This window comes from Engraulis encrasicolus, chromosome 1 (genome assembly GCF_034702125.1).
Source record: "Engraulis encrasicolus isolate BLACKSEA-1 chromosome 1, IST_EnEncr_1.0, whole genome shotgun sequence".
Classification (NCBI taxonomy): Eukaryota; Metazoa; Chordata; class Actinopteri; order Clupeiformes; family Engraulidae; genus Engraulis; species Engraulis encrasicolus.
Genome location: NC_085857.1, coordinates 30008261 through 30023503, shown reverse-complemented (window position 1 = coordinate 30023503; position 15243 = coordinate 30008261). Strand labels below are relative to the sequence as shown.

Genomic DNA, 15243 nt, shown 5'->3' with positions numbered 1-15243 from the left:
CGCACGCACGCACGCACGCACGCAGACACACACGCACACGCACATGCACACAAACACAAAACAGCAATATCACCTTGACAACGTTCATTCCGACGGTCTGATTGCTGAAGACTTTGCCCTCGTACTTGCTGCTGCTGAACTGTGGGCTGTTATCGTTGACGTCCAACAGAGTGATCACTACGTCAGCCGTCTCTGTATGGTCATCCTCCCTCGCCTCCACCTTGAACACCACAAAGAAGATTGACATTATGAGCTACATTGTTATAATTATGCATATTATATTATATTATATTATATTATATTATATTATATTATATTATATTATACGTATATTATATGTATATTATATTATATTCAATAGCCTACACCACATAGAAGATTGATATTATAAATTGCATTATTATATTATCTAAACTAGGCTTTGGTGTCCTGGAGAGTGAGCTCTATGGTTGCCCTCTCGATGCCGTTTGGGGTAGCATCCTTCCTTCCGTCCACCTTGAACACCACAAAGAAAATTGACATTAAAAGCTCCACTAACCTGCCTAGACTCATATATTAACTTAACTGCCATCTCATTCTTAAACCATAGGGCTCAATATAATATTGGTTCATTGGTCCATCGTACTGTTATTACTATTAGTGGCAGTAGTAATAGTACTAGTGGTAGTTAGCCTGGGAACTCCCATACTGCTTATAATTCTACACAATCGTTTCGATTTGAAAGACACTAATCTCACTTGTGATTAGGTCTGGTGTTAACCAGGCAAAGTGGTAGTAGTAGTAGTAGTAGTAGTAGTAGTAGTAGTAGTAGTAGTAATAGTAATAGTAGTAGTAGTTGTAGAATTGTAGCTGTTGTTGCAGCTGCTATTATGTAAGGGTTAACGTTCGGTGAGAAGGTCGCTACTGTGGAATAGCAGCACGACAGAGAGAATCTTTAGACCCCGACGCGGAGCGGAGGGGTCTTGTTCTCTCTGAAGTGCTGCTATTCCACAAAGCGACCGACTCGCCGAAAGTTAACCCGCTTATTATATGGATATACTTAAATGATTCACACATGGCGGGGACATTTCTTTAGGCCTATTTAATGTTAAGATTGTTGCTGCGCAAAACAAAACAGTGCCGTTGTGGAACACCGCTAGGCAACAGCTAGGTAGCCAGGACAACAGGTGTTGTCTATCACAGCAGCTGATTAGAGTCTTGTTGAAAAGTCGCTTTAGCAGTGAAAAGTCTTGTTGCCATTGACAGCGGTCTGTTATAGACCAACCCGTCCGTTATCGAAAAATAACAGACGTGCGAACGTTGGGGAGCCCCGTTGAAATGAATGGAGCATTCAACCGATGACGTCACACCATATAATAAGTGCATATAGTCACCTGGAAGGTGAAGCTGGGGTTGGTCTCTCGGTCCAAGTCAGCTGATGTCTTCACTGTGATGATGCCGTCATTGCTAATGGTGAAAGGCACCGTGTCTGGGATGAGGCGCAGTGTCCCAATAAACCCTCCCTGATTAAATAAAGAAGTTACTAAAGCAGTCAGATAGCAATATGACTAAAACAATAAAAATCATACTTTTTATCTGGGGAAGATAAATGGTCCAGAAAGTTAACATGGCATACTATTGGGACAAGGGTTTTCACTATTGTGACAAGAACATTACTAGGTTGTGTTTTTGCATATTATGATTTAAAAATGTGTTTTTAAAAATCACTTAGGAAAATTACAACATATTACAGTGTGTGTGTGTGTGTGTGTGTGTGTGTGTGTGTGTGTGTGTGTGTGTGTGTGTGTGTGTGTGTGTGTGTGTGTGTGTGTGTGTGTGTGTGTGTGTGTGTGTGTGCATGCTTTCTTGTAAATCTAGATCTAATTGTTAAGAAATAAACAAAATAGCTTGAGTGAGACATTACCAGGTCTTTGTCGGTGACTTTGGTCTGTAGAATGAAGTAGCCGTTTGGAGAATTTTCCGAAATAGATGCGTTGTATGCGGTCTTGTCAAACTCGGGGGGGTTGTCATTGTAATCCTCCACGTTTACCACCACTAAGGCATTAGCCGTTTTGCCAGGATCGTTATTCTGCTCTGCCTGGTAGGGCCCAAAGAATCAAAAGACAAACACATGTACTACTGTACCTTTTGAGTGCACCAAAATACAGTAGACTTTTGGCATGCCTTGTGAGTACACAGAATAAACAGAGTACACAGATGACACGTTGCACACAGACATTACACAGACATGGTGGATCTGTAAACAAACTAAGTTTCTATTTGTCCAACTCTAATAAAATGTCTTTCCCACGTTCTGTGGTTGAGATCAAATTTGAAAAACGCAGCCAGGGTTTCTATGCTATCCTATAGCATAGTCCTTCAGCGACTGAGCAAGAGACACCAAGGGAATTCCTAGGCTATGACTTATATACATGAAAAATAAAACATTTAAATACATGTGTAATAATACCAGTACCTTTATTTGGATACTTCAAAAGAAAGAAGTTTACCGCACTTATTTGCTCGTTTTTCTTGCTCGTTTATTCAGAGCGAATAAATGAGCTACCAGTTAGATAAGTGTGCAGTAAACTTCTTTCTTTTGAAGTATTGAACACTCCTGACTTTATCAGCACCTAAGCTGTGCATAGATCTTTGAACTGTTACCTTAATATGGATGTTGATAGATGATACTTGTTCTCGGTCCAGTGCACTTCTCACAGTGATGACACCAGTGTTGGCATCAATGGCCAAGTTACCTGTGAATTCACCTGGAGCCACTGAGGAGACAGCAGTGTGAAAAAACAAACAAACAAACAACAAATTGAGCAAAATCTTTGCAAAGCTCAACTGAGCAAAGCGTCTCGTCATGCTTTGTATGTGTGTGTGTGTGTGTGTGTGTGTGTGTGTGTGTGTGTGTGTGTGTGTGTGTGTGTGTGTGTGTGTGTGTGTGTGTGTGTGTGTGTGTGTGTGTGTGTGTGTGTGTGTGTCTGTGTGTGAAGATGGTCTCCATCTAGTTTCTACTATAGTGAAGTGAAGGTGAAAGCCCAACCGGGAAACTCCAACTCCCATTGTCATTGTGACACAGAACTCCACAGCACACAAGTGCACTCTGCACACAATGAAATAGCATTCATGCCTCACCCGTGCAATGGGCCCCCAATGGTACCCCAAAGGGAGCAGTGTGGCGGGACTGTACCATGCTCAGGGTACCTCAGTTATGGAGGAGGATGCGGGAGAGCACTGGTTAATTACTCCCGCCACCAACCTGGTGGGCCGGGAGTCGAGCCAGCAACTTTTGGGCTACAAGTCTGACGCCCTAACCGTTTAAACATGACTGCCCACCATATACACGTACATACAATATACTCTATATACCCTGTATATATATGCCCACCAATAAAATGAAGGCGGCACTTTTACTGCTCTGCTGTTCTGCATCTTGACAGTCCTAAATACACTTATATATCTTTTCATCCTTTTAGCATTGTGTGTAGATCACTGGCTGGTCACCATCTTGTATACACTACACTACCTACTTCACGAATTGCACCGCATGTCCTACTTGCTCTGCATCTTGCATTTTTTTAGCCTTGCATCCTTATGTCCTACCTGAAGTGATGCTGTAGACCACTGGTTGGTTGATGCCTTTGTCTCCATCTTGGGCTTTGATGGCCTCTGGCAGGACAGACGTCATTTCCCCCATCTGGTGGTTAGATAGTAGGAGGGCATAACGTTTTAATGTGCTTTTGAGAACTCGATTTCCAGACTTTATGCTGCCCCTTCAGAAATATTCTCTTTTTTAATGTTTATTTACTACCATCATCAAATGTGTGCTTTTCAAACATGAATAGGTGGATCTACCTCATGTTTGCCATTTTGAATGACCAGTAGTAGATAACTTTGGCTGCAAAGCTTGCTGTACTTTTGTCCGTCCGGTAAATATTAGTTTATTATTCAAATGTTCCTGAAAGGCTAGCATTTGTGCATGGGGCAGCATACCTACCTTAACGACCAACTTGATTATTATTGAAGGGTTTTTATTGAAATTGTTAATTTAGAAAAAAGATAGTGAGTACACTTGCCTCGTTCTCCATTATGGAGCCCGTGTAGACGTTGTGGTCAAAGTAAGGGTTCAAGTCGTCATAGTCGGCCACTGTCACAGTCACAGCAGCAGTGGCAGTCTTACCTGGCGGGTCCTATGATGAAAACAAACAAAAAATATACACAATTAAAATCATGATTGGTCACACTCTCTCACACAAGCGAATGCACACATACACACACTCGCACACACATTCACATACATTCAGGTACATAAACACAGACATACATGCATGTACACACACACACACACACACACACACACACACACACACACACACACACACACACACACACACACACACACACACACACACACACACACACACACATCGGCATGTATTGCTGCTATGCTGCTATACAGTAGAGACACAAACCGTACCCGTGCTATGACTGTGAATGTGTAGCTAGTAGCAGCGTTGTAGTTCAGTTTCCTCAGCAGCTTGATCACCCCATTGGTGTCAATGGAAAACTCAGGTGGCCGTGGAGCCTGTTCAGAACAAAGTGGAATAACAGAGGAACACAGATAGAGTATAGGGGTCACGTTAGCCTTGATGGTAATGCTTCACTTTAAGGGTGCACCATTACAGTATACTTATCTCATTGGTACCGCATAATAAATGGTGTTATAACATGTAATACACCAATAACATGTACTAGTGTTACATCGATGTGTTTACAGACTTGTATTGTATTCAATTCGGAATTTCTTACAACCCTGGTTTCTTAGTATGTATCCACATACCATAATTAGAAATAATATGAAGGTTTTTTATTATAATACTACCAAAGTGTTAAATTCTCCCAGGTAAGCAATGGGCTAGACATACTCATCCTTTCCGCATTACAGTAACACCTCAAACATGCATGATCTTTTTGCTATACAAACACTGTGTCATCAATCGTCCTTTATTGACCTCTCACCTGGATGGAATAGGAGACTACGTTGTTGGCGTTTGTTGCGTCAGCATCCACCGCTGTTACTGTAAGGACTGATGAACCATTAGCAAGAGCCTATAGGAACAGACAAGATATTACTATTTGACTATACAGATCTGTGAATAGCTGTATCTGAAGTTCTTGAGCAATTACAATAATTATTATCAACGGGCAGTGGGGGCGGGGGGAAATCCCATATTTACTAGCATGTTTTTTTTTTTTTTAAAGACGACTTAACGTACACAGGGATATGATTAGACAGACAGACAGACAGACAGACAGACAGATAGATAGATAGATAGATAGATAGATAGATAGATAGATAGATAGATAGATAGATAGATAGATAGATAGATAGATAGATAGATAGATAGATAGATAGATAGATAGATAGATAGATGTCTGAGTCATACCTCAGTGATTTCGGCACTGTATGAAGGGTCCTTAAAGATTGGCGCATTATCATTGAGATCGTTGATCGAGAGTGAGCGTCTGTTTAATTGCTGGGGGAAAAAGTGAGCATGCAATGACTGGGTTGCCAGACGTGACCGATGATTTCTAGCCCAAAAATGCTCAAACACCACCTGAGGGCACTAAATCCCGCCCAATCTGAACAGAATTCTATTGACTTCTCTGGCCATGAATCTATAGAAAAAAATGCACAATACCCTTTTATACCCGCAGATGCTTAATATGGCAACACTGACAATCAGGTGCGTTTACATGTGTAGTTTTAATTTAAACCGCTTGCATACCTATACATGAATAATCAGCTTAAATTAACTGTTTACATGGACATTTCTCTCATTTAATCAGTTTACAAGAACGGTCTAAACCCACTAATATATCGGTTTAAGCTTTTAAAACATTTATTTTTAAAGTAGCTATTTGAGGCATTTCAGTTTAAACATTCAATCGGTTCAGAAGTGCACATGGCTATTATTGCACTGAGATGTAGAACATTTTGTATGACACAGCCAACAACTACAAACAAATAGAAATGGCTCAGAAATTACCTGATAAAAGACATGAGGAGTAGGCCTATTTAGCTGTTGCTTCAAGTGGTACGTTTTTACCAACAGCACAGCATCCATTAAAAATCACATGATATGTCAAAAAACCTTTTCTTCACACTTACCCCAGACACGCTGCATTTTATGCTATAAAATATCACTCCGTTATGCTGCAAACAAAGGCAAAAAAATGAATTAATTAAAAAGCAATTACAAAACAAATAATGCAGTAGACCATCATAATGATTACACTCCTTTAATAACTTACAGTATGTTAGTATAGGAGAAACTCTCTTGTTTTAACTTAAGTTTCATTCCTTCTGTTGCTCTCACTTATTCTTAGCGTATACCGTAGGGGTTTACATATAAGCCTAACCTGACTTACGTGAACTGGCTGCGTTCACCAACTATTTTATCTAACCTTATTTTTTGAAAATGTCAGCCGATTTTATTGCTCAGACCATCACAACACTTTTCCATGTATCAATTGAAAACAAAGAACTTCCGTAAATGTTAGTCTGGAAGTCAGCCTATGTTATTCCACTTTTAAGAGGAGGTAACCCGGCAGCAGTCTTAGCCAACTACAGGCCAATATCCAATGTGTGTGTCCTGTCAAAAATTCTTGAATCACTGGTATGTGAGCAACTAAAAGACTTTTCATACACAAACAAACTTCTATCAAGACTACAGTCAGGTTTTAGTAAAAGACACAGAACTATCACTGCTTGCACAAAAGCAGTCAATGACATACTGTACTTGTTGCCCTGAAAAAAATCAGTACTGTGCAGCGCTTTTCATTGAGATGTCAATCACATAGTTCTCAAGGAAAGACTTTGCAGTTTTGGTCTCTCAGATCATGTAGTATATTGGTTAACAAATTGTGAAAGTGGTAGGACCCAGTGTATTAAACAGGATGACTTGTACTCAGAATTTGTCAGTGTCCACATGGGGGTGCCACAAGGTTCAGTTTTAGCCCCCCTTTTATTGACCCGTTCAGAATTTACGGCATCACTGAATACGTGCGCATCGTTGACTAAAAAACACCAGAGAGATTATAAGGGTATTACGAGAGACTCCACTCTTCCAGGTGGTACTGCACTCTAGGGGCGCCCTAGAATAAATGGGCTGCACTCTCTCGACAGCGACCCCTAGGTGAACTGCAGGCGTGGGTAAAATAGGGAGTGGGGAGGCTGTATGTGAAACTGGCTGTGAACACACAGACACACACAAACATACAGTGCAGACCCCAAAGAGAGAAGACCTGCTGTCCTGAAGCGTGTACGTTGATTAAAACATAGATATTCCGAAAAGTACACTTGTTATGCTATTTAGAGAGGAAAGAGGCTGTTCCAGAAGCATAGGAGATGTTTGATGTGACAAGACATAAAACTACTGACTGGACTGAGGACATCATCATCCACTGCATATCTGAAGTTATCATTACCATCCATTTTCTTATTTCGGAAAAAAACACCTGGCTAGTTTCTGTACAAATGAACGGTGCATGGTCAATTCTGCTCCAACGATGCACACGCAGCCAAATTACGTCATATCTGTTTACAAACAGTAAACGGGTCTATTCATTATATACAGTGCCCTCCATAATTATTGGCACCCCTGGTTGAGATGTGTTAAAAGCCTTAAAATAAATTCAGTGTTTATTGCAGAAGAATACTGTCACACTGAAAATTGTAGGAAAATGTAGCCTTCAACTCAAATGAATTGTAAGAAAATAAAAAAATCCCTGACTAAAAAATAATTATTTTTCATTAAATCACCTGTTCCACAATTATTGGCACCCTTAACAATTCCCAGGAAATAAATATAATTGAAGCATTTCTGTCATTTCTACAGTAGTTTACAAAGTTTACCAGAGTATGTAGGAACATTTAATTAGTAATTCATCACTTCCTGTTTCCCTGGGGTATAAATATGACGTGACACCGAGGCCATTTCTCTTATCCACTCTTAAACATGGGAAAGACAAAGGAACACAGCATACAAGTGAGGCAGATGTGCGTCGACCTTCACAGGTCAGGCAGAGGCTACAAGAAGATTGCCACTCAACTGCAGCTGCCCATATCCACTGTGAGAGGAATAATTAAGAATTAATTAACTGGAACAGTGGTAAACAAGCCTGGACGAGGACCCAAGTTTATTTTGCCACCACGCACAGTGAGGAGGATGGTAAGAGAAATCAAAAGATCTCCAAAGCTCACTGTTACAGAATTACACCAAATGGTAGCATCCTGGGGTCACAAAGTCTCCAAATCAACCATCAGGCGCTGTCTACACGCCAACAAGCTGTTTGGGAGGCATGCACGGAGAAAACCTTTCCTCACTCACAATCATAAACGCAAGCGTCTGGATTTCGCCAAGCGGTATTGGGGCTTCAACTGGGACCGTGTGCTTTGGTCAGATGAGACCAAGATTGAGCTTTTTGGCAACAAACACTCTAAGTGGGTCTGGCGTACCACGAAAGATGCGCATGCTGAAAAGCACCTCATACCCACTGTGAAGTATGGGGGTGGGTCAGTGATGCTGTGGGGCTGTTTCGCTTCCAAAGGCCCTGGGAACCTTGTTAGGGTGCATGGCATCATGAATGCTTTGAAATACCAGGACATTTTAAATCAAAATCTGTTGCCCTCTGCCCGAAAGCTGAAGCTGGGTCGTCACTGGGTCTTTCAGCAAGACAATGACCCTAAACATATGGCCAAATCTACACAGAAATGGTTTACCAGACACAAAATCAAGCTCCTCCCATGGGCATCTCAGTCCCCTGACCTCAACCCCATTGAGAACCTGTGGGGTGAGCTGAAGAGAGGAGAGGACCCAGGTCTCTGGATGATTTAGAGAGATTCTGCAAAGAGGAATGGCTGACGATTCCTCTTTCTGTCTTTTCCCATCTTGTGAAACATTATAGGAGAAGATTAGGTGCTGTTTTGTTGGCAAAAGGGGGTTGTACAAAATATTAACACCAGGGGTGCTAATAATTGTGACACACATTATTTGATGTCAAATAATTATTTCTTTATGTGGGATTTTTTCCCCACTGAATAAATGCACTTGTATTGAAGGTTGGATTTTTCTCTTTTTTTCCATTAAGGTCCCATATTATTTAGAAAAAAAATAAAATAATTGGAAGCTAAAAAACACATCTCAACCAGGGGTGCCAATAATTATGGAGGGCACTGTACATAAGTGACGTGGGATGAAATGTGTCTGATGCTAATATGCATTTTTATGCCGATGACACAATCATTTACTGCTTTGGGTCATCCCCTGCCAGTGCTGTTGATTCACTGCAGAAGGCTTCCGATGTGATCCACACCTTTCTACAGCTAAAATTACTACTTAATGCTGATAAGACTAAGCAAATGGTGTTTTCAAAACCAAGGAAAAGACAAAAAACATCTCCACAATTTTCACACTTGAGGGAAATTAAATTGAGGTGATACATCTGTATAAATATCTTTGTATCTTGCTTGATGACACACCGAAAATCTTGTAAGAAAACTTCAACTGTCTTTGCAACTTTTGTATCCATTTTAGACCATGCAGACTGTATTTGACTGCGCCAGCTCAATAATCCTATGATATGGTAGGGTTAGGTTTGTTTGATTAACCTACCTTGAGAGAGTCAGCATCCAACTCTTTGGTGGTGGACACCACTGCAGAGCCTCCTTCAATTGGGCCAATCATCAGGAAGGTGTTGCCAGTGGATTCTTGTAAGGGCTCCAAGCTTAGAATTGTCCCCTCAGGAATGCCAGTCAGATTCTCCACCGGACCTGCAGCACAACAGCACAGTTCGAGTCCAATGTAGTGCCAAGATGTAGCCACTTCAAAGGGTGATGGAGGCAGCAGATACAATTTGGGGTTTTCTGACTGACTGGTCACATTATCAGCAAGTAGGCCTTCAATTAATTTCCTCTCAGCTCTGATTAAAAATGAGTAGCCTAAATATCTTGGAACCCCAACCAAATACCTTACCCCTTATATGGGCCACTGACAGCTTTGGCCGGGCCCGGGTAAAAGTCGTCCAAAAAAGCCCCCCATTCAGTACAATGCAATGCAGACCCAACTCTGAGCCCTCCACGTCCCCTTTGTTAGCTTCCGTTCCCCTTATGAATACCGGTACACCCTAACCGCAGAGATACACCAGCGGCGACGCGATTCAAGCGACAGAGTGTAGCAGCAAGCGATACGAGAGATCGAGGAGACCAGAGTATGTCCGTACAGGCAGAAGGCAAAGCATTCAAGCATTCCCATTGGCTGTGGTCACTGACCTCTATACAGTCATTGGCTGTCGCGGCTTGTCGCCGAACCGCGTCATAGAAAGTTGAAAAGATTTCAACTTCAAATTGTCGCGCTCGTCGCGCAAATCGCTCTAGTCTCCAGAATCGCTTTTGTCTCTCGACTCAATACAAAGTCAATTACTTCCGTCGCTCGACTCGCTCAGATCGCCGCTGGTGTATTTCTGCGGTAATGCCTTAATCATACCTGCCTGGACACATCTATCAGTCAACTGTATACAATGAAGAAGTCATCATGTACTGCCTACTACTATGTAGTAAATGAGTAATTAATGTAACTCAGACACCGTATGTAAGCAAATGGGATGTGCAGTGAGTGTGTTTATGTGAAGTGCAAACATTGCCATGTTAACCCCTTTGCGCACAGACTATGTTATAACCTTACTGTCACCATAAATTTGAATGATCAAGTCTTACTGTTAGCATACGGCATTCTGTGATATCATAGCAATGTTGTAATGACGTAATTGAATCTTTTCAGCAATGAGTGAATGAACCCACCAGCGGGTCATCTGTGCAAAAAGGCTATCATTGAGGTCAATGGGATTTTCAAAAATGTTTCGGCCCGAAGACCTGCTCCAGTAGCCAGCCTCAGCCGTAACGCAGACAACTTCCGGCTTCACTTCTTTGACCGAAGTTACTTGATTGTAACTATGTAATGGCTCAGTCTTTTGAAACTCGGTAGTCGGAAATCTTGACCTCCACCTCGGGAAAGTGCAAAAGAATGGGTGCTCAACTCGTGGTTCCGAAACACAAACTCGGGGCACTTCGGTGTTCGTGTTCATTAAAAATACATTTTTGAGACATTTCTTTTGTCTCCAGCTGTTGCAATAGAACGCATTTAGAACGGATATCGGAAGAACAAATTGGGGTCCACCGACAACCGAGTTTCAAAAGAATGAACCTTTAGCCATAACACCAGCAATTTCCGGCTTGATCTATTTGACCGAAGTTACTTGAATGCAACTATGTAATGGCACATTCTTCTGAAACTCCGTAGTCGGAAACCCCAACCTCCGCCTTGGGAAAGTGCAATAAAATGGGTATTCAACTCGGGGTTCCGGAACACAAACTCGGAGCACTTGTTTAACATTAGTGTTTTCAGACGTTTGTATTGTTCCCAGTTGTTGCAATAAACACATTCACAACGGACGAGAATAAACTGGGTCTATCAACGACCGAGTTTCAAAATAATGAGCCATGAGACCTTGATTGTGCTATGGGCTGTAAGGAATGAGTGACTTACCTTCATATCCTTCATCAACTCTTCCCAGTGATGTAAGAGCTGAGCCGGCGTCACAGTTGACAGGGTTTTCTATGGAGAGTGGGAGAACATGGAGAGATGGTTGCACGTTATTTGGGATACTGTAGGGAAAAAAACGGTGGCAGATGGCCTAAGTAGCTGTTTGTTGGATAAGAAGGTTGTAGGTTTGAATCCCATCCTTGCCAGTAGGAAAACTGTAGCCTATCACACACTATTTCACACAGCTTCCATTCGGCCGCAGTACAGAACACACAGATGGCAACGAGCACACTTCAGCAAATGCTTTATTCCATCTGCCATCACAGCACTGAACAACCTTCCACATTAACCCTGTATGGACCCTCCTGGTAGTGTACATCAAGGGTTAAAGTAGTTTTCCGGTGCTACCCCCCAACCACCACCCCAACTGTCAAAGAAGCAATATAAACAAACAAAATAAACATGTGCACTACAGATCTATATTGCTGCATGACTATTTTGGGTGTCTCTTCATAGGAGCACCCTCTTCATAGGAGGGCGTAGGAGGACTCAAATGGTATAGTGTTGATGTGTGTCGCAGACCTTACTTTTTTTCAAATGTGGGTTTTTGGGCAGCATTAAACCTATTTTCTTACCGATACCTACCTCTCACCAGCTGTACATTTTATACCGGTGCTACACACCTGTACAAATATAGTGTAGCCTATATGGTATGTGACTGTCATCTATGTATGTATGTATGTATGTATGTATGTATGTATGTATGTATGTATGTATGTATGTATGTATGTATGTATGTATGTATGTATGTATGTATGTATGTGTGTATGTACAGTGTATGGTATCTATCTATCTATCTATCTATCTATCTATCTATCTATCTATCTATCTATCTATCTATCTATCTAGCGATCTATCTATCTAGCGATCTATCCATCGATCAATCTATCTATCTTGGCCCAGGGACTGTAGATAATATAATACATAAAGTCACTTTGGATTAAAGTAAAGCATCAGCCAAATGTAATGTAATAACAGATCACTGTGTTTTTGTGGATATTTTCATTCACCCAGAAGGATGGTAGACAAGGGAGATTGGTTAGAGAGAGAGAGTAAACAACTGTTGGCTATGTCTTTAGATGAAATGTGAGATGACTTCAAAACCCCATGACAGTGTATTGTGTAACACACTTCACCAAACATTACTCACTTAACAGACTCTTTTATACAAAATGACATCAGTTATTTTACTGTACATTATTTGGAACATTGCAAAGCTATAGGCGCCTTGTTCAAGAATAGTGCCTAATTTGAATGTATCAGCTTATCCTGTGACCAGTTTCCCTGCCTAACTAAAATGTATGGCCACAACTTAGCTGCTGCTTTTATCCAAAGTGATTACATGATATTGGTTACAGTCCCTGGAGCAATGGGGGATCAGGTGCCTTGCTCAAGGGCACTTCAACCATGAAGTGCAGGGAGTGGAAGATTCAATCCTGCAACCGTCTGACCTAAATCCTATATCCTTGGCTACCCCTATCTGTCCCAACCATCCCAACCTAATTGACTTACTGTACAGACATGTAAAGGAAGTTAACAAATCACCTACCCAGTGTTGCCAGATGTAAACTATCGTTCCAAAACCTCAAACGTTTTGAAGAGGATGGGTATTATCATACAGCAACCAAATGGTTGTTCTAAGGCAACTGAATGAAAACTCTAAAATTGTCATACATTGTGGGGTTTTTAAAAGACTGATTTTGCAACGGACAATTTTATGGCACAAAATACAATTATTGCACATCAGGCAACACTGCACCTACCCTAGTTTACGAGACCAGAGGTTCTGCATTCATTTTGCTTTTTTTATAGTGTTATAAAGTCATGAGACTACAATACAGGAACTCCAAAAATCTTGCTATGGTTTAGACTCTACATGGTTTAAACTTTAAACCAATCCAAGACAACCACACTCAAACACAGTACTGACAAAAAACAACATAAATAGGAATCTATGTATTCTATCTTACATTTACACATGTGCAATTTTCCATGTTAGTTCATGAAAAAGAATACTTATTACAGGCCCTATAAATCGTAGGATATAGTGGTTAAGACATTCTCCCAATTCAAGTAGCAATACCAATTGTATTTAAACAATGTGAGATGAAGTTTGAGGAAAGTACGGATCTCCCCATCCATGCAAAAGTCAATTTACCGACTGAATATAGCGGCCATGCTGTAGTCTAGAAATCTAGACGCCCCTAGCGACCGCAAATTGAATTTGCTCCCGGGGGCAATCTAGCGGACCCCGGTCGTTTTGCGAGGCTGAAAGCTATCCGATGACAGGGCCAATGAAATCGCGAGGAGCGAGATGGGGGGCCGGGCTACCTAGTAAACACAGAAAACTTTCTAAGAAGAAACATGGCGGCCGTCCGTGCTACTTACAGCACAAAAGTTTTTACTTAATTTAAAAAGCCTGGATGATGATACATTTTGTGGCTGACATGGATTGATGTAAAAATACATCATGAACTTATCGGACACAAATAGATCACTACACATTACCCATTTGATCATTCGATGCTTTAAGCTAGCTCGGCAAGCTAATTTGAGCATTTTACAGAACCAGACAGTCACACGCTTTTATCAGACCACTATTGTAGATGTAGAATGAAATTGCTGCCCCAATTTCTAATAAGACACATGCCATTAAAAACGAGACATTTGGGAGCTTTGAAAGTCTTTGAGTAGCTTACTAAATAGATGGGAATGACACCTAGTCTACCGAGCTAGTGGCTAGCCAACCTGTCGTCAATAACACCTGTGCTAGGTCTCCAGCCTTGTATTATATGCCTGCCCCAATTTTTAATAAGATCCATGTCATTAAAAGGAGACATTTGGTAGCTTTGAAAGTCTTTAAGTAGCTCACTAAATAGATGGGAATGACACCTAGTCTACCGAGCTAGCGGCTAGTCAACCTGTCGTCGATAACACAGAGCTAGGTATCCAGCCGTGTATTAGTTCTATGGGTATACAGCTAGCTAGCTAGCACCGAACATGCCAGGTTGACAACAATCACAAATATAACAATTTAACAAGCCCCAAATTGTTCAACATTTCGCTGGTTGATCAAGGAGGGCCATGTGGTTGAAAACGAGGCATTTTTGAACTATGTAAGTGAAAACATGATTTATTATGAAACTTGTTTGTGGCGTTGGTGATCACACGCATTCCACTCCTATGAAGGCACGACGTTGCCGCTTCACCTACAAGGGGCGTGTCGCGTGTACGTTCTGAAAGACAGCTGTGACGTTACACAGAACTGTGTGGGGATTGGTTGTTCCACCATCCTATTGCGTGACGTTGAGTACCAAGGCATTTTAATACACAACCGCTTATCCCGCCCACACTTTCTCCGAGCTCGCCCAGACCCTTGTACACCTTTTGCAGTACGGGTCTGGCTCGCCAGGCTAGCCAAGCTGTCTGACCTGCTTGTGAATCAATAGTATTGTTATATAGCATATACATCCCACAAAATAGCATAGAATAGAATAGAATAGAATAGAATAGAATAGAATATCAGGGAAAAAATGTGCCTTTGGTCTCACTGTATAAGCAACATATGGGCATAAAATTCACTCCATTGCACATA

At 41.4% G+C, this 15243-nt stretch overlaps 1 protein-coding gene across 1 annotated transcript in view; it reads right to left on the bottom strand.

Annotated features, from left to right (window-relative positions):
- LOC134456943 (protocadherin Fat 4-like) overlaps positions 1–14160 on the bottom strand; it is a 28119-nt gene extending 13959 nt beyond the window's left edge. Inside the window, exons 1-11 of the mRNA XM_063208618.1 lie at positions 14157–14160; positions 11592–11660; positions 9663–9820; positions 5005–5094; positions 4463–4570; positions 4062–4175; positions 3589–3682; positions 2644–2756; positions 1904–2077; positions 1374–1502; positions 74–220 (exon numbers count right to left, since the gene is read on the bottom strand). Of these exons, the coding sequence (XP_063064688.1) occupies positions 74–220; positions 1374–1502; positions 1904–2077; positions 2644–2756; positions 3589–3682; positions 4062–4175; positions 4463–4570; positions 5005–5094; positions 9663–9820; positions 11592–11660; positions 14157–14160 (1200 nt within the window). The remainder of the gene's footprint in view (positions 1–73; positions 221–1373; positions 1503–1903; positions 2078–2643; positions 2757–3588; positions 3683–4061; positions 4176–4462; positions 4571–5004; positions 5095–9662; positions 9821–11591; positions 11661–14156) is intronic.
- Between the last annotated feature and the right edge of the window lie 1083 nt (positions 14161–15243).